Genomic DNA, 22,416 nt, shown 5'->3' with positions numbered 1-22,416 from the left:
TTGACCTCTGTAATTGCAAACAAAGGCTACTGTACCAAATATTGACATTGATTTTCTCAGGTGTTCAAATACTTATTTGCAGCTGTATCATACAAATAAATAGTTAAAAAATCATACGTTGTGATTTCTGGATTTTTTTTCTTTTTTAGATTATGTCTCTCACAGTGGACATGCACCTGTGATGACAATTTCAGACCCCTCCATGATTTCTAAGTGGGAGAACTTGCAAAATAGCAGGGTGTTCAAATACTTATTTTCCTCACTGTACATTCAGCACACGGCTGCTTGAGAGGCACCAGAGCTTCTCAATCTCCCTCGTCTCTCTCCTTCGACAGAGATTAGCAGGCAGGCGAGAACGGGAACAGGTGAGCATAACGTAGCCCCCAGAGAACCTGATATGGAGAGAGCAGAGGAGAGTACCGGAAGATTGGGAGTAGTCCCGGTACGCAAGAAAATGTCACAAAGCCGGCACTGCTTACCGGGGCATTCCGGCCCACTTCAAGCACTGGTTGTGACTTAGATGAAGATCAGGTCAAATTTTATGAACAATTTATACAGAAATCCAGGTATTCCAGTGGTTTCACATGCTTTTTCTTGTAACTGTTTATAAATGGCAATAGGATTTTTCCACATTATTTTGACTTGCCGTAGTAGTAAGGGTGGCGATGGCGCAATGGATAAGACACATAATGCCTTTGGTGTGAGAGACCCAGTTTCAATTCCCTGCTGTGACACATCCACCAATGTGTCCCTGAGCAAGACATTTAACCCCTAGTTGCTCCAGAGCATAGACTGTAGGCCTGTATAAAGAGCTCCAGAGGTGTGCGACCTCTGATATATAGCAATTGTAAGTCACTTTGGATAAAAGCGTCAGCTAAATGAATAAAGGTAAAGTAGCAAAAGCACAGGTGTTACTAATATTAACAATGGTGTTGTCCCAATAAGTCCAGACAAGTAACCCCCCCCCCCCAAAAAGACAACTGCAACATCACACTTTTGAGTTGTTTATTGAATGATTCCATTGTTGAAATTGTTGTAGAAGAAGTGCAATATCAGTGTATTCTGGAGGAAGTGCATACAGCACACTCATTTACTGTACTGAGTCTGGAACAGTCTATGGTTGACATACATCATGTGTTGCATTTCCCAAATATTCTTGAACTGTCTTATTAGAAACAGAAACACAACTAAGTGCAAATAAATAGAAACCATAAAGGATACATAGGACATCTGGTGCAAATGAAATTATGCAGACCGATTTAACGCGTCTGTAATCCTCAGGATAAACCAGATACTTACACAATCAAGGTAAGACCACTCACTGTGTTCTCAATGTACAACAATCTGTCTTTCTTCTTTGTACCAGAGTGCAATCTTCTTCTTCGCACACTTGCAAAGCATTCATGTTTATTTACCAGTTATATAAGAAGTGTCCCTAATACCTGGCATATGCTGCTAGTAATAAAACATGACTTTGTTCAACTCTGTGGAAGGTAATACTGAAGCTGAAGTCAGAATGTTGCGGTTCACTTCTTTCTGCCGGCGCCGCCGTTGGCCAGAATCATCACCAGTCTCATGAAGATGTTCAATGTGTCCATGTAGATCCCCATACACCTGTAAGATTAAAATGGATATGAGCTCTATACCTTGTAAGTAAATCACTAACATTAATTTGCAGAAACCTGCATTTCAATTCTACTTGAATACTTCCTTGAGTGACTTACGCATTAATGGGGTCGTATTTCTGTACGCCATAGAGTGGGTGTGTCTCTGCCCTCTTGATGACCTTCTGTGTATCATAGAGGAGGAACATGCTAAACAGCACCAGGCCTCCATAGATGGCCACTGAGTACAGGCCTGCTCCAAACGCTGAAGTGGGTGGGAGGAACATTGAGCCTGAAGAAGAAAGGAACATTCGCTGAGAGTTGTATTTTAGGCTTGGGCTTAGAGCTGAGCAATAAAACAATAATGATTGCAATATAATTTTCCTCAATAACAATATAACAAAAGTTCAACAAATGTTCATTTGAATAATTAACAAATTAGCACTTAATCGTTCCATCAAGATATTTATTTTGTTAAGGAAAAGAGACTGAAAAGATTTTATCATAAATGTTCTACCAAGTGTTTGTCATGTTCTGACCATAAAGAATAGTTTAAAACCACAATTAACCATCTAGTTTCTTCAATATTGAAAGTCAAGATTTAAACTCACAAGAAATAACACCACAACACAGAGCCACTGTAACGCAAATGAAACGCATCTGGTTTACACATTCAACGTTTAGTCTGAATATTGAGTGCAGACAATCCTGGAGAATTACTTTGTAACGTGAACGTCAGTGTGTTTCTATGGTTTACCTCATGACTGTGGAACTGGAGGATATAGTTACCGACATTGCGGTAACTTTTCAGAGGTATTAAATCTTGTCTCAAACCATAATGTAATACTGTCAATCAATCAATCACAATTTATTTATAGAGCACTAACAGCAACCATGAAGTAGCACAAAGTGCTGTACAGGTTTACAGGTTATCACATAATGTATACAGTTAAAAACACTAACAAATGAGTTCCAGGTGTCATCATCCTCAAGGGTCAAAAGGCAGATGGAAGAGATGGGTTTTAAGACAAAGTTTTAAAATCAGACAGTTAGGAAGCCTGTCTAATGGTAAGAGGAAGGGCATTTCACAGTTTCGGAGCTGCCACCGCAAAAACACGTTCCCCTTTAAGTTTGCGATGAGTTTTTGGCACTCTCAGGAGAAGTTTGGATGAAGCAGCTCAGATAAGTAAGGGGTGGCAAGGCCATTCAAGGATTTAAAAGTGAGTAAAGGAAGTTTAAAATCGATCCTAAATTGAATGGGTAGCCAATGGAGTGAACGTAGAACTGGGGAGATGTGTTCATATTTACGTGTTCCCGTTAGAAGACAAGCTGCAGTGTTTTGCACCATCTGGAGACGGCGAGAGACAATCCATTCATCCCCAAAAAAAAGTGCATTGCAGTAATCTAGTCTAGTAGTCACAAAGGCGTGCATAACGGTCTCAAAATTCTGCTTAGAAAGAATAGGTTTCAACTTCGACAGCTGTCTTAATTGAAAGAAACTAGATTTAACCACTAACCCAACGTGTTTATTCAGTTTCATATCAGCATCAATTTTGACTTCTAGGTCAGTAATGGTCGGCATGACATACTGAGCTAGGGGGCCTAGATCGAGGTGAGACCTCTATCACACCATCAACACCTCCGTCTTGTTTTTATTAAAACTTAAGAAGTTAAGGGCCATCCAAGCCTTTATGTTCTCTAGACATGCAAACAATGGTCAGAGTGTCATCCTTACTCAAAGGTACATAGATCTGGCTATCATCTGCATAACAGTGGAAAGAGATGCCATGTTTGGTATGGTCTACCCAAGATGGCGCTGTCTATTGCTGCCTCAGTGTTAGGTGCAGTTTGTTTTGTTTTGTTTTTGTGTGTTCGGTTGTGATTCCCGGAGCTCTTTCACCAGAGAAGAGCTAATAAACATCAGGGGAACAACTCCAGTGTATTTATTTCCCACTTTTATCACGTCATCAGTGGAATTATTGGACATTTTGGTGAAGGGCTCTCTCGTTATTGTTTGCCGAGTGAAGCGCCGTAAGAGAGGGAAACGAGCCGCGTCGCTCGTGCACCTCTGCCAGCAGGGACTCCACACACTGCTACCGGCAATATTTCTCTCCAACGTGCGCTCACTGTGCAACAAACTGGAAAAACTTCAGGTGGGGAAAAACAGAGACTTTTATTCATCTACTGTGCTTCACTGAGATGTGGCTGTGTGGATCAATACCGTACTGCAGCTGCAGCTGGCTGGCTTCCAACTCTACAGAGTGGATCACGACACAGAGCTCTCCGGCAAAACAAAAGGTGGAGGTATCCATTTTTATATCAACAATGGCTGGTGTACCGACGTGACAGTGATTCAGCAACACTGTTCTCCTAATCCGGAATTTTTAATCATAATCGGTGCTTACATTCTGCCGCACGTCAACGTGCACGACACACAGCGTATGCTTGCTGACCAAATACTGTGTGTGGAGCAGACAAACCCGGACTCCCTTGTTTTTGTTCTTGGTGACTTTAACAAAGTAAACCTCAGCCAAGAACTCCCCAAATACAGACAGTTTATAAAGTGTTCAACCAGAGACGGGAACACTTTGGATCACTGTTACACCACAGTTAGCAGTGCCTATCATGCCGTTACACGCGCTCCACTGGGACACTCTGATCATGTCATAAAACTCTGTAAACCTGTAGTGAGGACATCAAAGAAATGGACCAGTGAAGCTGTAGAGGAACTTCAGGCATGTTTGGACTGTACTGACTGGGATGTTTTCAGGACTGCTACAAATAATCTGGATGAGTTTACAGAGGCTTTGACGTCCTACATTAGCTTCTGTGAGGACAGCTGCATTCCAACACGCACCAGTGTGAGTTATAACAATGACAAACCCTGGTTCACAGCTAATCTCAGGCAGCTGAGGTTGGAAAAGAAAGAGGCATTTATGAGTGGTGACCGGGCCAGGTTTAAGGAGTCAAAGAACAGGTTTAGCAAGGCAGTGCGAGATGCTAACAGCTGTATGCAGAGAGACTACAACACCAGTTCTCAAGGAATGACTCTGCTTCTGTCTGGAGAGGATTCAGACAGATCACCAGCTACAAACCTAAATCCCCCCACTCCATAAAGACTCACGCCTTGCCAACGAGTTGAACTAGTTTTACTGTCGCTTTGAAAGACAATGGGACAGACCTGACACCATCCCCTGTCACACCACTGACCAACCACAGTCCACCATCTCATCCCCCAACCCCTCCCCCTCTCTTACCATCCTGGAGAGGGACGTCAACAGACTGTTCAGGAGGCAGAAACCGCGCAAAGCATCTGGGCCAGACTCTGTCTCCCCATCCACCCTGAAGCACTGTGCTGATCAGCTGTCTCCGGTGTTCACAGACATTTTTAACACCTCACTGGAGTCATGCCATGTGCCAGCCTGCTTCAAAGCATACACCATCATCCCTGTCCCCAAAAAACCAAGGACCACTGGACTAAACAACTACACACTCGTCGCCCTGACCTCTGTGATAACGAAGTCTTTTGAGCGCCTTGTGTTGTCCCACCTTAAATCCACCACAAACCCCTGCATTTTGCCTACAGAGCCAACAGTTCTATAGATGATGCGGTTAACATGGCCCTTCACTACATCCTCCAGCACCTGGACTCCCCAGGAACCTACGCCAGGACCCTGTTTGTGGATTTCAGCTCTGCTTTCAACACCATAATCCCGGCCCTGCTGCAGGACAAGCTATCCCAGCTGAACATGCCTGACTCCACCTGCAGGTGGATCACTGACTTCCTGACAGACAGGAAGCAGCACGTGAAGATGGGAAAACAAGGTCTCAGATTCCAGGACCATCAGCACCAGTTCCCCTCAAGGCTGCGTTCTTTCCCCTCAGCTCTTCTCCCTGTATACCAACAGCTGCACCTCCAGTCACCAGTCTCTCAAACTCCTGAAGTTTGCGGACGACACCACCCTCATTGGGCTCATCTGGTGGGGACGAGTCCGCCTACAGGTGGGAGACCGACCATCTGGTGTCCTGGTGCTCAACGCTCTGAAGACAGTGGAGATGGTCGTGGACTTCAGGAAGAGCCCAGGACCTGTATGCCTCCAGGACTTTGAGGCGAGCAGGAAAGATGTCAGCTGACGCCTCCCATCCAGGTCACAAACTGTTTCAGACTCTCCCCTCTGGCAAGAGGCTGCGTTCCATCAGGACCAAAACCTCTCACCACAAAAACAGCTTCTACCCGTCTGCAGCTAGCCTCATCAACAAGGCCCGGGCTCCCCACTAACACTCCCCCCTTTGAAATAATACAATCGTCTCTGCACATGTAAATATCACTTCATGTCATACCATGCACAAACCTGGCACATTGCACATATTTGTTGTTATTTGTAAATCGTTTATAAATCATCATTATTTTTCAGTATATTGTTGTATTATTTTTCTCTATTCTTCTGTTATTCTTAAATAACTTGCATTTGTTTATTACATATTTCTACATTTATTTATGTCAGCTATATGTCTGTCTGCGTGTAGCATCACCAAAGCAAATTCCTTGTATGTGTAAAACACTACTTGGCAATAAAGCTCCTTCTGATTATGAGTCTTCTGATTCTAATGTTTCCTATTTAGCAAAGCTAAGGATGAGATAAAGGGAAAAGAGAAGAGGACCCAGAATAGAGCCTTGCGGGATGCCACAGGAGAGATGGGCCCTGGTAGACGCAGAGTCACCACAGTTGACACTGAATGTCCTACCTTTAAAGTAGGATCGAAACCATTTTAGGGCTATGCCTGTAATGCCCTCTAAACGAGAAACCAGAATTATGAGGGTTTCAACTGCCCAACAATTTCTTGTAATGCAGACAGCGTAACAGGTTCAAATTTTGTAAAAGAAAAAGGGGCAGGGCATTCAGCAAAGAAAGACTGACCGTAAGCTGAGGGTGTGATATGAGCTCTGATAGTATTGACTTTGTCAGTAAAGAAATTTAGGAATTTGCTGGACGTTAAGAACAGAATCAATGGTTTTAAATAAAACATGAGGTTTGCTATAGTTTGCCATGATGATTTCAAAAAAGTACTTTCTTTTAGCCTCTTTCAGGGTTGTTTGATATAGGCGCCAGCAGTCCCTTAATATTTTGAGAGAGACATGTAATTTGTCCTTCTTCCATTTCCGCTCAGCCCTGCGGCATTCACATCTGACAGTGCGAGCCTTGTCATCTAACCAGGGCTCTTTTTTTCCATTGGGCTGTCTAAATTTTAGTGGAGCGACTGTCCTTTACCATTTGACAGGTGGAGTCAAACCATTTGCTGAAGCCCTCTGGATCACTTCTCAGAGTCCAGTAGGACGCGTTTTTGGCTAAAGGCGGATGAGAATTTAACAGCAGTGGAGGGGCTAATAACTCGGCAGCATTTAGCAGTAGCACAAGGTCTGACTGTATTATAGGCCAAGTCAGTCTCAAATAAAACAGGCTTGTGGTACTGTGGAGGGTTTAAGTGTCATGAGTGTCATTCATCCTCATCGACATCTCATTCAATGTGGCGTCTCTCAATCATATTTTATCATCTTATTTAAACTGTCTGTAGTGCATCTGAGACAGGGTTTGTGATGTGTAAGTTAGTGTATTATACTAACCAATAGAGGAAGCGAAGACAACTCCAAAGCCGACAGCCAATGGTCCACCCATATTGAGGAACTTCTCACTTGGGGCACACATGGCCACAGTAGACAGACCTCCCACAATACCTGCTGTGTACCAGGCAGCCCTAATCATCAGAGGCCCTCCCAGGAGAGTGAGTGGAGCGATGACAGCGCCCATCACACCTTATCAATAAACAAAGCAAAAAGACAACTGAATACTACATTCAAAACAAACAATAACAGTAACAAAACAGACCTGTGCCTTATGTCTACATTTAGACAGAGATTTCAAATAGACAGCCTTTACATGACTGCCCTCCAGTGTTCAGTTTAGGCAAGTACATGTGGGAGAACGTAACAGAATAATTGTTTCCCACGAGACATTGTCCTACAAACCTGCGTGGAGCATCCAAGCAAGGTGTTTGGGCACTGGACTGTGCTCATATGAAACGGACCTGACCAGCATGCCGGCACCAATCATAGCCGCGAAGGTTGCTCCAATAGCCTGAGTTAAAACAGACATTCAGGTTAATAACCTGTAAATGCACCTAAAAATGTAAATACACTTGAGTAGCTATTGAAGTGTACTGATATTAGTAAACCACTTTCAATTTAATCAAATAAATGTTCCATTGCAGTGAGAACTAAAAAAAACCCCACATCTATCTCTGTTGGCTCCACTTGAGTTATAAAGCTTACCAGCCAGGATCCTCTCATCATCAGACCCATAAGTGCCGGGGTCCTGCTCACTGCTACAGCTGACAAAGCTGTCAGTCCAACACTGCCTGCAAAGTACATGTACGTGGAATGGATCCTGTCCTTCACATACTGAGGCCAGATGCTGCACAGAGAGGGAAGACCCAGTTGACTATGACGCTCTTGAAAGGTAACAAACACTTTCCATAAACCTGTGGCAAAGAGCTGCCAGAACAAAAAGCTGTTACTCACACTGCTTTCTCAATGGCACCAATTTCATTGGACATGCCGAGTCCATAGTAGCACAGAGCTCCAAGGCCAACTGCAGCACCTCCGGCCAGAAAAATTCTTCCCATGCTGTCAACTGTGGATGCATTTTTTTTTTTTTAGATACACTTCAATATGTAATAAACCTAAACACTCAAAAAATCGTACTAATAATGTGACAGTGGCTGTCACCTGTACAAGTTTTGATTTGTGCTTCAAAGACATTTTGGCATTATGACAATTTAGGTAACCATCAAATAAGGCTCCAAACTAAATAAAATATATGTTGCGGATTGTTTAAAATAGTATGTAATAGTACATTACTTCTAATGGCGGTATCTGTTGCTGGCTCAAAAGCTGCTTCTTGGAGCTGGTCTCTAGCCATCTTCCCACGGCGGAAACCAAATCTGGCCTTAGAGGAATAACCCTGGTGAAAGAAAAATAAATTTTACACAAAACTAAAATTGTTGATTTGGTGGATAGTATTTTATACACAACCTTATTAATCAAAACTGAAAACAATCAGGGAGTGAACATGCATTTGACCAATGTCAATTTGCCTACAAACTAAATGCACAATTTTATTGAACTTAATTTCTTTTACCATTTCACAGTCAAAGTGTTTTGCTTGCCTTTTTATTGAGACAAACTTCAACTGAGAACAAAAGGTGTTCAGATTAATTAAAGGGACTGATGGGACAAGACGCTTGCAATAAGGTTCAAATTTGTGACCCATCAACAACAGGACACTTTTTTGTCTTGACTTATGTCAGACATTTAAATTGCTGCCAAAATATCTAATTCTAATCTAATCTAATTCTGTAAGTAAGTTTACATAACAAAATGGAGATGAGGGCTTTTCTGGCATTTAGGATGTTTCTGTCCAATTTATAGATGGTGTGTCCTGCCTTCACCAGTAAAAGATACATAAACAATAAAAATATGCATGATTAATTCCTAATATCTCTTGTCAAGGAAACACAGAATTGGATTTATTAAAATATCAAAGGGATTTTAGGGTTAGTGTATAATACAAAATTTTTTGGGGTGTTTACATTCAGTGTTCACTATGTGATGTATTTTGTAGTTAAAGGTTCAGTGTGTAATATTTCTGAGTATTTATTGACAGAAATGCAATATAATATCTATCACTATGTTTTCAGTGGTGTATAAAGACCTTACATAATGAACCATTATGCTTTTATTACCTTAGAATGAGACATTTTTATCTACATAACCGCGGTCACCCCCTTCTATGGAGGTCGCAGTATTGTGTCGTCATGTTTCTACAATAGCCGACAACGGACAAACAGCGCTACAGAGCGTGTTTCGTCATTACGGCGTTCTTCTTCTGCCCTGGTGGAAAACATATATTTATTTTACTGCTAATAGTGACACATAACATGACCGTGTGCCTATCAAGTGACCAATAATGAATACTTTCCCGAATTTGCATTAAAAAAAAAATGTTTTTTTGGATAGTGCTTTGCCACTGTGCACACAAATGCGTAATTTGTACTTTCACATGCTAAATGTCCATTAAAAACATAGCACCATTTTACCACAAGCAGAAATTATGGCTGTCAATACTGCTTTGTGTTTCTGTTGTATTTAAAAAAATTAAAATAGACATTTTGGTAAGATTTGCAGATTGCTTATGTTATTAATTAAGCAAAACGAGAAGAGCCTTAATCCTCACCTAACAATGCATTTGTAAACTTCATGTATTATGTGGTTTATAATGGACTGTGTTGCAGAAACAGTGAGGCTTCCATTTTCCTGTTATCTGTCAGTGGTCATACTCGATGTACAAGATGTGATAGTTTTTGAGATGTTCTTCATTTACTTTGGTTTGTTAGTCCAGGTGAGCCAATAAGTATGATTACAGTACAGTAAAATAATGTATTACAAGAGAATGAAACTTCATGTAACACTTCATTTCTTGATGTCTCTGTTGTTTAATGAACAAGTAACAATAATATTACAATACTAATGGTTTTACTGAATAATCAAGTAAATATAATTTCTTAATATATCAATGTAAAGAAACCTGTTTTCTTGACTGGCAGCTCTCCGCTATCTCACATAGGCCATATTTTGTCCTGTCTCAGGCACCATAGCTATACAACTCGCTTGGATAGGGGAGGGGGGTGCAATTAGCAACTCTCACCACTAGATGCCATAAAAAAAACTTACAAATTGAACCTTTAAAACTATGTAGCTTATTTGTATTTCAATATCTGCTTCTGTTACCAAAGATTAATGAGAGTTGTTTTTTTTTAACATAGCCTACTATTAGTAAGAGTGGTAAAAAGCAAGTAGGATGTGTGTGGCACTGGTAGGGTCATAATGAAGCGTGAATGTATCTAAGCTTAGAGAAATGTGAGAGAGCCAAGGATGCCAGTAACTTTATGGTACCTGGTGCGGCCTGAGCAGAGGTGGACAGGCTTTCAGGGTGGGTGTTCTCAGGGCTGGGGAGCCCTGTGACAGCACAGGACGGAGCCCGGTGAGAGGAAGACCCCTCAGACACGTTAGCCTCGCCACCAACATGGTAACAATATATTATCCTGTAACTTTAGCAGTCTGAAACATAAAATGATCGTCATGTAACGTTAACGTTGACGTTACAGTAACTGAGAGACAGTCATGTAACACAGTGTTTGAACACAAGTATATGTTACGATGAGAGTCACAAAGCAACAACGTAAAAGTACTTAAGCAATAATACTGTCCAGTTAGTTACACAAATAATCGATATAATAATATTTCAGGTTAGTTAACTTAGCAGGCTAACATTAGCTAGCACGACACAACTGCGTAACGTTAGACTTATTTCACTAAAAAGTCATTGGGGACTAACATTACGTTAGCTGTATTTAGTATAGCCAACTAAATTAAATATCACCATTAAATGCACTTTCTGATACACGACTACTCTTTTCAAGAAGCTTAGATGTTACATACCGAGACAGCAACGTTCGTCGTTCACCTTTCTAGAAACAAGTGCGCAGCTTTCTGACGCAATTGTTTTGCAACCTTCGTGAAAATTCTCTGTTAGTGCGTCATCATTAAGCGACAGGTTTGATGGGAATTGTCGTTCTGAGTCGGGCTGCGTTTTATAATCCTTTGATAGGCTACTGTAATAAGTGGTTGAAGAAATATACAGATATCCTAGCAAATAACAATACCAACAAAAATACTCCTTTACAAGTCCTGCATTCAGTAACGTAATAGTACAGATGTTTAATGGATTAATCAGCAAAAGTTTTTTAAAATAGGTAAAGCTATTTACCTATATATAAGCTAAAGTAAAAGTATGACACTCAAAATGCTCAATGGCAACTTTGAGTGTGAATTAATTACACACTATATTGTTGTTTATTCCTACTGATGCAATAATTTGCAAGAGCTATGTGGAGTCCACCATGTCTTCAACCTGAGCCTGAGTCTCCAAAGGTTCCCTGTGCTGTGGAAGACATCTTGCCTCGTGCCTGTGCCAAAGACGCCACGTCCCAGTGACTCCAAGGACTACAGACCTGTGGCACTGACCTCCCACATCATGAATATCATGGAGAGACTGGTTCTGGATCAGCTGCGGCCCATGGTCAGACCTCTCCTGGACCCACTCCAGTTCACCTACCAACCCTGACTGGGAGTTGAGGACACCATCATCTTCCAGCTCAACAGCACCAACGCCCACCTGGATAAGCTGGCGAGCACTGTGAGGGTCATGTTTTTTTCCAATGCTTTCAAAACCATCCAGCCGGCCCTGCTGGGTGAGAAGCTGACAGCGAAGCAGGTGGATGCCCCCCTCGTGTCCTGGATTGTTGACTACCTGACTGGCAGACCACAGTATGTGCGCTGGTAACACTGTGGGTCAGACAGCGTGGTCAGCAACACCGGGACCCCGCAGGGGATTGTCCTCTCTCTGCCTTCCTCTTCACCATCTACACCACAGACTTCAACTACCACACAGAGTCCTGCCATCTTCAGAAGTTTTCTGATGACTCTGCTGTGGTTGGATGTATGAGCAAGGGTGACGAGGCTGAGGACAGAGCTGTAGTGGGGGACTTTGAAGACTAAGGAGCTGGCTGTGGATCTAAGGAGAGCCAAGGCACCAGTGACCCCTGTTTCCAATGTCAGTGTGGACATTGTGGAGGATTACAAATACCCGGGAGTACACAGTGACAATAAACTGGACTGGGCCAAGAACACTTAAGCCCTTTACAGGAAGGCTGTCTCTATTTTCTAAGGAGGCTGAGGTCCTTCAACATCTGCAGGACGATGCTGAGGATGTTTTATGAGTCTGTGGTGGCCAGTTTTATGACTTTTACTTATACCTGTTCTGTGTTCCTGACCCACTCATTTGCTGTGGTATTTAATGCCTATGTTCAGTTCAATCCAGGGGAGGGACTTGGCAGATTCCTCAAGAGTGAAGCTGTCTTGGCTGCTTTTGGTCATCCAGAAATTATGAACAAAGTGAAAATGAAACTCCCTAATGGAGCTTTTGAAAAGAGGCTCAGGTGTCATCCGAGAGTGCTTATCTGAAATTCTGAAATGAGGTCTACAGCAGATGCACTGTGGGTGCCAATGTAAAGGCCCCCTACCTCAGATGCGAGTGCCAAACCCATGAGTGGCAAGCCATTGGAAAAATACTTGTCAAAGGCTGGCCTTTGACAACACCAAAGCGCATGGAAGACATCTTGAAGTTCCCACTGTCCATGAATGCAGCACATAGCTGTGTGGCCACACACCTTAAAAGATATGCTGGGGAACTGGTTTTATTGAAGCCAGCATATTTCAGTGTCATCCAAACACATGTGGATGCCTATGTTCAGTTCAATCCAGGGGAGGGACTTGGCAGATAATTTCCTTGTGTTATGTCGTATGTCCTGTTCCTTTGTGTATTTCCTACTGTTGCGTCTCTGCCTGCTGTGTATTATGTGTTGCACTGTATGGATATTGGATATCACCTGCACCACTTCGCGTACAGCTTAAGTTTCCGTAAGTGTAAAATGAAGATCACTAACTGTACTCTGCTCTTTTTTGTCTCCTTTCTGCACTTGACAAAAACCCTGAACAACAATTTGTACTGTAAATTACATTACTGTTTACATAACACATGTGGACAAAAAAGTATAGTTTGTTTTCATTTAATTTACATTTTGTTAAAAATACCCTTTATCTGTCAGTCTTAAATAAAAGGTTAGGAATTCAGTTTTAGTGTCAAGTATGATTTTGTTGCAGGTGTCAGTTTTTAATTATTTATGAAAAGAGCTGCAATGTGTGACGGCAGTCAGTTTTTTACTGCTTCAGTATATGTTGCAAAAAACCCCACTTTAGGTTTGCATAGACAGGCAACTCCATAAAGCTTCAAGTTAAGTGTTCAAAGTGTTGAATGACAAAGTATTTTCAAATTGACTCACCAGATGGTGTTCTTGATAGTTATACAGAAATGATTGTCATGTGATGTAACAGTTATGTTAACAATAGTCATAGCTTTCTATAATTCACAGCAAATATTGTCAAGCAATGGCTGTTTAATGCAGTTGAAACTTCCTGCATTTCTAAATGGGCCCAGTGTTTAAAGCTACTTCAAATTAAACATCTAACTATGCAAAAAGGTGATTTTCTAATGATAACACCCGTGAGAAAGGTGTAGCTCTCAGGCCAAATCTACAAAAATAAACCAACAAAAGAAATCTTATCATTGCCATCTCATGACACTACTATGTCGAAGTGCAAGAGCAGCAAAAATGTCACTGTATGACATTCTGAAGATAAAAATAAAACTTGATTAGGTGAGTTCTCTCCATTGTACATGGGTGAGAAAAATTGGGCTCATCTCTCATCATTCAGTCTGCAGAGGAGTTGATTGGTTGCCAACTTCCATCTCTTCAGGACCTGTACACCTCCAGGACTCTGAGACGTGCAGGAAAGATTGCGGCTGATCCCTCCCATCCCGGACACAAACTGTTTCAGAGACTCCCATCTGGCAGGAGACTGCGGTCCATCAGGACCAAAACCCCTCACCACAAGAGCAGTTTCTTTCAGTGGGCTTCCTCAACAACGCCCGGGTCCCCACTGTCACTGACTCTCATGCCTCCCTCCCCAAACCGCTAGGTGGAGTGCTTGCCTCTTATTTTCTTGCCACAACATCAATATATAAGGCTTTTAAAAATTTCAAAAGTAACAGCAGATAACAAAAATACAAAAATAACAGCAGAGATTTATAACGTTATCAGCCCGGTACCCCGTCGTTTACAGTGTTTAGCCTATAACGTTTGTTTGCGATCTATTATTACCTGAAACAGGGTCAATGTGAGGGATGGTGGCAGTGCGCCTCCTGCCCGAAGCTCCGCTCCTTCGGACCAAAGTTTCGCATGTGATTCACTGAGACTTGTCATTCAGTTAACCGGGCACCCTGACCTGTAGCCTCCTCCAACATGGCTCCATCTGATCCACAGGTTTTACTCACCAAAACTGGTCAAGCTACTTTTTTTGGACGGGATTGTTTTTCGTCACACAAGTGAAGTAGATCTCGGGGAGTGATGGAATTAATTTATATCCGGAGTCGCTCTTTGAGGAAAGGCTGAGCAACTTCACGGGTTAACCGAAGCCAGGACGCCTTTAGACACCGCAGCTCATCATGAGGGTGGGTACAGAGAGCGGACAAACTGTTCCACATACATTTGAATGACAGCCTACTTTATAAATAACTAAAACCTATAAATTAATAATATCACAAGTGAGGACTTTAAAAATCAGTGACATCATAAAATTCAATGAATTCACCCCAAAATCTCTCTCACAAAGCGCGTGAGTTCACTTGGCCGGTTTGTCCTTGTGACCTTTAAATGTAGCACATGCTTCAGCATTTTAGAAGTCTAACTTTTTCTGCATTAAGGCTACTGTCCAACCTGTTCATGAACAAGTATGACTGCAAATGTGCTCGCCAGGTCACTTCCCTGGATTTTGCGAAATACCACATGTGGTTCATTTCTTTAATTTATAAATATGCTGCGCTTCATCTGTTGTCCAAGTGCTAGGCCTACATCACATTGTCCCTTTATCAACAGGGAGGAATTTCGGCTATACTCCCATCTCCGTAATGCTCCACTGCGTAAGCTGCTCCTCTCCCCACCACCATCCCTGCCCAGAAATGTTCTCCTGAATTTATAAATTGCAGTTCAGTATTGCGATCATTTGCCATGTTGATGTAGTCACACTTAAAAAAAAAAATGTTATGAGAAATCCATATAGTAAGTATTTATGACCATCTCTAACAAAAACCTGTTCAAAAGTTTAACTTCCTAAATGAGTTCACTCATTAAAATGTTACCAGAGAGGCCTTATAACCATCAATGAAAGGTACCTCTACCACCAGTTAATCTGACCAAGAACAAGCTTTTAAAGACAAATGGATAATGACTGAATACAGCCCACCTTGTTTTATTTACAATCATGATATTGTGTAGGCCAATATGATAATTGTAAAAGTCAATTCAGAAACAGTTTATAGATAAAACAACAAGATGGGAATGTCTGGACACTTTTAGTGAATTGAATATCTGAAGTAGCTAAAAGGACCTATTTCATATAGTTTTAATCCATAGCAATGTATCCTGTTTTATTTGTTGATGATGTGTTTTGTATTTAAAATCCTACATTTGAAAAGTCAGTAGAATCAAATAAATGTAGTGTAGGTACAGTGTTTCCTTAATTGATCTATAACATTGCTCACAATGACTTCAAACCCCCCCCACCCCCCCCACCCCAGAAATATTACAAAGATAGATACCTTAGTACAATAGGTATAGATAAATTCCCCCCCATGAGAAATTTTGTGCCATATTGTCTTTCTCTGCAATTATTTTTCTATAATGCTATTAATATGTTATTTTTATTACGTTGAGACACATCAACCTGTAATTAGGTTATCGTGCCTACATACTGCACTTCAGAGAAAAAAAAATAAAACTAATGAAAATTATGTTCTGTATATATAGTGTTTATGTGCAATACTCGGGCACTTGCAATATCTCAGGCAAAGTAGGTTTGGCTGGGTGGAGTTTCATTTGTCTTCACATAAGATTTACATTACATAAATAGGCAGTTATTAAAAGCATTTGTAGCAAGATGATAAATGGTGCAGTGTGGCTTTGCTATGAGCAGATGATCAAAAGTGTCATACGCCTCAGTGGTTTGTGAATATCCAAGAATGTCAGCTCCTGTGTGTGCTTTTTTTAAACTTTACACAGCAGATGCAATAAGCTGAGATAATTGTTCATCTAATTTACCACATACATGACAAAATCTCAGACCACTTGTTTTCTTGATGAATTGTTAATGTAGCATTTCTTTGGTTTATTTTAAATCACATATGGAAGAGAACTAAAACTGCTTAAATACATACTCAATCCCACAGAACTACACTGTTACCCATGTTGTTCACCATGTCTTGGTTTATTAGGCCAAATCATTTTGGTGTTTTTGTTAATCTGTCACTGACCCTGTGATGTGTGAGTTACCTAGAAGTTCATGTTCTGTACTCTTGGCCCATAGGAGGTTTATATTCACTCCCCTGTAAAGAGATCCTTGTGGTTGTGGCATGCGGCAGGGCGATGACAGAACCGATTTTTCCTCCCGGTGAAAATGTGTCTCTGTAGACAGGCTGTTCCCCTTTTCATTACACACGGTTCCACGTCAGCAGTGCTTTCTATAGTAGCTGTAAACTTCCTGTTTATTCTCAGAGAATTTCACAAGCAGTGTCCAGCCATTCCCTGTGTTTAGACTGAAGTCATTTGGTCAAAGTTTCGTTGGATCAAAGCCCGGGACAGAGGTCGCTTCAGATGTGAGAACTGAACCTCCAGACGTAGTCATGTGTCAGGCTTTTCACTTCCTCCACAGTCCTTCTTGTGTCATGTTAAACACATAACTACTAAGTGAGTGAAAAGGTTGGTATGTTGCTCGTGGCTCTGCTGATTAATTGCAGCAGTTTCACTGATGTGTCTGCCCCGTGGCTAGACCTGCAATCGTTTAACATTGTGATACATAAGAAATCAGACACGCTCAGGATGTAGCACCTGACATATTCAGTAAACAAATGTTGTTTTTTTTTACAATCCCAGACATCTGATTTAGGATTTAATAAGACAGACTGTACACCCTCTGTGTGCTTGCTTACTTAAATGTCTAACTCGAGCATTTTTGTGGGCACTTTCCCAACTTCCTCACAGTGGGACTGTCTCATTTACTTTTGCAGTGTTATTGACCCTTTCAAAGGCAGGTCAGGCAGGATTATGCTAAAATACAAAGTCAGGGATCCAAGCCAAGCTGCCATTATCAAATAATTTCATTTGACTTCCCACTGCCTGCCCCAAAACAGGTGCACAGAATGGCCTGCAGGCTCAGGCCACCACAATTTATGGCTCCATGACAAACAGGCTTTCCTCTTCAATTTCAGCACTGTGCAGTTATATTCCTCAGTGTTTGGACATGTATCCCCATCAGTCAGTGTTTTGGAAGCATAAAGGTATATAATGAGGAAGCAGCTAGCCAGTAGCCACCACCAGATTGTCTACTGTAACAGTAGCCCATGTCACTGAGGGCCTCTGGTGAAAAGATCTCCACCCAGTGTTGACAAGGAGGAGCAGCTGCCAGTATGGCTGCTTTCCTAACTATCAGTGGGAGGTAGGATCATCACGCTAACCCAGACAACTCTGAGTTTTTTAAGCAGGCAGCTATGCAGTTGTGGAAATTACAGTTTAATTACAAAATTGTGCGTGATTGCAGTCTGTGACTCATTTTTCACTTGTGCCCTCAGTTGTTTTTCTGCTCACTTTTGGAATAAAGTCTTCAAAGACTGACTTGTAAGTACAGTTTGTCTATGTGCACCAGCCAGTCTTGCATGGTGGGTGGGCATGTTCCTGAAATACTCTGGTGCACTTAAAGATAACAATGTCTTCCGTGTGGGAAGAACTGGCTTAGATTCCAGTACAGCACTCTCAGCTTTTTTCTACTCTTACTGTTTTAAGATATGATATTTTTTGTCCCTGTGTAAAGTACATGGCTCCATCATTGGTTTTGCATTATACTGAACATTGGTGCTGTGCACGCCTAACAAATAGAGGAAGAGAAGGGGAATGGGAAGGAGAAGCGCTCTATATAACCACTAATCTAACTTGGCATCTTAGTGCATTTTTTCATATGCAAAAATTGACTGACAACTTCCCCATTTCCACGAGTAGTTAAAACAAATACCTTAAAGTGTTTCGACAGAAAGAATTGAGACCCAAGTAGTTACTCACAGCCGTGCTCAAATGCGCAAAATGTGTAGCTGACAGGTTGATGTTCATTTCATTTACAGGATGAAACATCGCCTGCAACAGGGAATACAAATAACTGGAAGGCTCTTTAAGAAGGAGACTGGAGACTTGTAAGATTGGCAGAACCTATTAAGACGAAGTCTGTAAAAGCATATCCAGTCACAGCTACATCCAAGAATGAGGATCCTCTACACAATACCCGTCGCCATTTTTGTGACACTTGTTATCATTGAGAAGGAAAACAACATTATCTCACGGTAAGTCCATTTCATTGATCAGTGGTGTGCTTTTGTGATTTCTAGCAGGTTTGTATACATTTATCTCTTTAAACATTTTAAGATACAAAACAAAAACTCCAAAAGCCACAAATTGCTGCAAATGTTGAGAAAAAATAACAAGGCTATGACTTGACTTAACTTTGAAAGATAATATAACTCTATGATTCCTCTCGCACTTTCAGGGTGTCAGATAAGCTCACTTTAAAAGAGATTCTCAAGACCCCTCTACAGCCCAGTCATTTCTCTCGCATACCACTGAAGCACAATGGCTCTTTAACACCACCCAGCAAGATGGACTCTCGCTTCTCAATAAAGAAGCAGCGCCTGGAGACCTACAGCAAGCACAAAAAGGTAATGGCGAGTGGCAGGAAACACATCCTCCTGTTAGCCACCACCAGGACGGGCTCCTCGTTTGTGGGGGAGCTTTTCAACCAGCAGGTTGACAACATGTTTTACCTGTTTGAGCCGCTTTGGCATGTGGAGAAGCAGCTGACGCTGAAGACCGGTGGCACTAATGCCATAGTGGCAGCCAAGGCATACCGTGATGTGCTCCAGCAGCTTTTCCTCTGTGACTTCTCCCTGCTGGAGACCTTCATCAAACCCCGCCCTGTGGACCACATCACTCCAGCCCTCTTCCGCAGGGAGTCCAGCAGCTCTCTATGTGAGAAGTCAGTCTGCAGCCCCTTTATTAAAGGTGTCTTTGAGAGTTATGCATGCAGGACCAGACGCTGTGGGCCCCTGAACCTGACCATGGCGTCTGAGTCCTGCCTCCATAAGAAAAACAGGGTCATCAAGACAGTGAGGGCGCACCACCTGGAGAACCTCCGTCTTCTGGCTGAGGACCCACGCCTTGACCTGAAGTTCATTCATCTGGTTCGGGATCCTCGGGCTGTACTAGCCTCGCGCATAGTGGCTTTTGAGGACAACTACAAGAACTGGAAGCAGTGGGCAATGGGTGTAGATGTGGCAATTGATGAAAATGAGGTGAGGAAGCTGAAAGGGAACTGCGACAACATCAGGATGTCCGCTGAGATCGGCCTTAGCCAGCCACCATGGCTGCGCAGGCGTTACATGCTGGTGCGGTACGAGGACATTGCTCGCTTCCCCATGATGAAGGCAATGGAGATGTACAACTTTACTGGAATCCCGTTCACGAAACAAGTGAAATCCTGGATCCTCAAGAACACCCATGCCTCTAAGGAGACCAGTGGCATTTTCTCCACACAGAAAAACTCAGCCGAACAAGTACAGAAATGGAGGTTCAGTTTACCATTCAAATTGGCCCTGGTTGTACAAAAGGCCTGCGGGCCAGCCCTGAAGCTTTTTGGGTATAAATTTGTTAGCACTAAAGAAATGCTTGAAGATAAATCTATTAGTTTGATTGAGGACAAAGTGTTCAACGTTTTATAGACTTTGATGGACATGAACTCTGAACCTTGGAAAAACTAACCTTTTGGAAAATTCTGGAATTCTGATGTTTATGAGGGTCTTTTATTCTGATACAGAGAGGCGTATTTTCTGCTATTTTCTGTTTAAAGTTTTTTACTATTTAAAATAGTTTTATGAAGAAAACGTATTGTTAAGTGGAAAATTCATATAAAGCTTTTTGCTATTGAAACAAGGGTATTTGAAACAATGTTCGAAACAATGCTGAAACTTACATATAGCATGGTGAAAATAGAAAGCTCTCTTTGTTTTTGCACTGTTTCGGACTGTTTTCTCTCCACAGCAAACTGTATGGTTGGCTTGTCCTGTAAGTCTCTCCAAATATATTTCCTTAGCAAATATACCCAAGTTCTAAGGGAAATAGTTGAAGGTTTGTGACCAACAATGAGCTGTTTCAAACACTTCCAAGAACCTTCCATTAGTTATTTTTGTCGAAGAACTTCTGAGTTAGCAGCATTAGCTGCTTTTACACCAAAAAAACTTGAAACAAAGACTAAAGAGATTTAGATGTAATGTCCCATGCTACTTCTTCTCTTTGCTTAAATTCATAATGACTCCAGCTCTCAATGTGCTCCTCAGGTTCTTTCCCCCTCTGCAGGTTTGCTTTCTTGCACACAAATACTGTAGTTTGCTGTACATGCATGTTTGTAATTGGCAAAAAGTTGTTTGAAGTTGTCCTCGGGACTGTAAGGACCCATTCTGTAAAAACAGATGTTTACGCTGCCACTGTATGCAAACATTCCAACTGCAGCTGGTTTGCAGGATTGTGTGAGGTTTGTCGGCAGGTCTCTGTCTGTTGACACAAGTCTCTTGGCTGGTGATAAAAAGAGGCCCTGATACTCTGGCCTGGCAGAGAACTGATGTTTCAGTCTGTTTCTTTTGCATTTTGTTTGCTGCAATAAAAATTCTTTTACATTAACTGTAAAACATCTCCACTTTGGCAAAACTGTTTGTAGATCACTGTCTGAAATACTTTTACATTCAAGCACAACTTCCCCCTTTGTCATCTTAGTCAGCTATCTTTTTTAAAGATCAAAGAGGTTAAGCAACAACAGCATTAAAGGAAGCAAATGTGGCAGAACAGTATAAATGACACCCATGGGGTGTAAAATAAATACACCTGTGAATACAGTATACAGTAAACGGATCCTCTGCAATACAATTCAGTTCAATTTTAGAGAAGAAGAAAGAGCAGGTCTAGACCGTACTCTATGATGTTATTTACAGAAGCCCAACATTTCCCACCAAGAGCAAGCACTAGGCGACAGAGGCAAGGAAAAACTTATTTTTAAGAGGCAGAAACCTCGAGTAGAGAGAGAGAGGGGAGGGAGGCAGCCTACACAATATTCACACAGAGGTACAGACAGTAAAGGTGATGTTGCTATAGACTAAATGACTAAATGAAAAATGGTACAGATATTTATAGTAGTGTTAATGATAACAATCGTAATGTTAATGTTTATAATAACAATAATAACAATAGGACTAGTAACAATAATTGTTGTAGCAGAGGGTGTCGAGCAGGAACACGGGAGCAGCAGGTGACCCGCAGCCACAGATCCAGACTCCACAGCTCCAGAGCCAGAAACACCTGCAGGAAGTGATAGGAGAGAGGAGAGGGACGAGAAAGCACAAGACTACCAGAAAGGGGAGAAGTTGTGTTAGTAACATGCAATAATGGGATGAGGTTGCATACAGAGGGAGAGAAAGTAGAGGAGAGAGGAGCTCAGTGCATCATAGGAAATCCTCTGGCAGTCTGTAACTAAGGGATGGTTCAGGACTCACCTGAGCCAGCCCCAACTATAAGCTTTATCAAAGAGGAAAGTCTTAAGCCTACTCTTAAATGTGGAGATGGTGTCTGCCTCCTGAACCCAAACTGGAACCTGGTTCCACAGGAGAGGAGCTTGATAGCTGAACGCTCTGGCTCCTAGTCTACTTTTGGAGACTCTAGGAACCACAAGTAACCCTGCATTCTGGGAGCGCAGTGCTCTGGTGGGGTAGTAAGGTACTATGAGCTCTTTAAGATAAGATGGTGCCTGACCATTAAGAGCTTTGTAGGTAAGAAGAATGATTTTAAATTCTATTCTGGATTTTACTGGAAGCCAATGCAGAGAAGCTAAAACAGGAGAAATACGATCTCTTTTCCTGGTTCCTGTCAGAACACGTGC

General features: G+C 41.8%; 2 protein-coding genes across 5 annotated transcripts; one reads left to right on the top strand and one right to left on the bottom strand.

Moving 5' to 3' along the window:
* Positions 1-991: 991 nt before the first annotated feature.
* Positions 992-11,268, bottom strand: ghitm (growth hormone inducible transmembrane protein). The gene is made up of 9 exons (XM_038735574.1): positions 11,161-11,268; positions 10,615-10,779; positions 8,521-8,623; positions 8,182-8,293; positions 7,933-8,074; positions 7,630-7,738; positions 7,228-7,416; positions 1,725-1,896; positions 992-1,614 (listed from the first exon to the last, which is right to left on the bottom strand). Exons 2-9 carry the CDS (start codon positions 10,744-10,746, stop codon positions 1,527-1,529), a joined length of 1,047 nt encoding a protein of 348 aa, XP_038591502.1. The 5' UTR covers positions 10,747-10,779; positions 11,161-11,268; the 3' UTR covers positions 992-1,526.
* A 1,775-nt stretch (positions 11,269-13,043) lies between these two features.
* On the top strand, positions 13,044-21,194 carry LOC119915820 (carbohydrate sulfotransferase 3-like). 4 transcript variants are annotated; one of them, XM_038735572.1, is made up of 4 exons: positions 13,046-13,200; positions 14,098-14,319; positions 18,566-18,781; positions 18,985-21,194. In XM_038735572.1, the coding sequence occupies exons 3-4, from the start codon at positions 18,702-18,704 to the stop codon at positions 20,210-20,212; spliced, it is 1,308 nt and encodes a 435-aa protein (XP_038591500.1). In that variant the 5' UTR covers positions 13,046-13,200; positions 14,098-14,319; positions 18,566-18,701; the 3' UTR covers positions 20,213-21,194. The 4 variants fall into 4 exon arrangements, with proteins under 4 accessions (XP_038591499.1, XP_038591500.1, XP_038591498.1 ...); XM_038735571.1 differs by lacking the exon at positions 14,098-14,319 and having other exon boundaries at positions 13,044-13,200; XM_038735570.1 differs by lacking the exons at positions 13,046-13,200; positions 14,098-14,319 and adding an exon at positions 14,352-14,851.
* Positions 21,195-22,416: the final 1,222 nt, after the last annotated feature.

The sequence above is a fragment of the Micropterus salmoides genome, unplaced genomic scaffold (assembly GCF_014851395.1).
Source record: "Micropterus salmoides isolate LMB-PRFRI ecotype aquatic unplaced genomic scaffold, ASM1485139v1 Ms_hic_scaffold_21, whole genome shotgun sequence".
Lineage (NCBI taxonomy): Eukaryota > Metazoa > Chordata > Actinopteri > Centrarchiformes > Centrarchidae > Micropterus > Micropterus salmoides.
The sequence above is the reverse complement of the archived record's forward strand: the minus strand, read 5'-3'. Positions and strand labels throughout refer to the sequence as shown.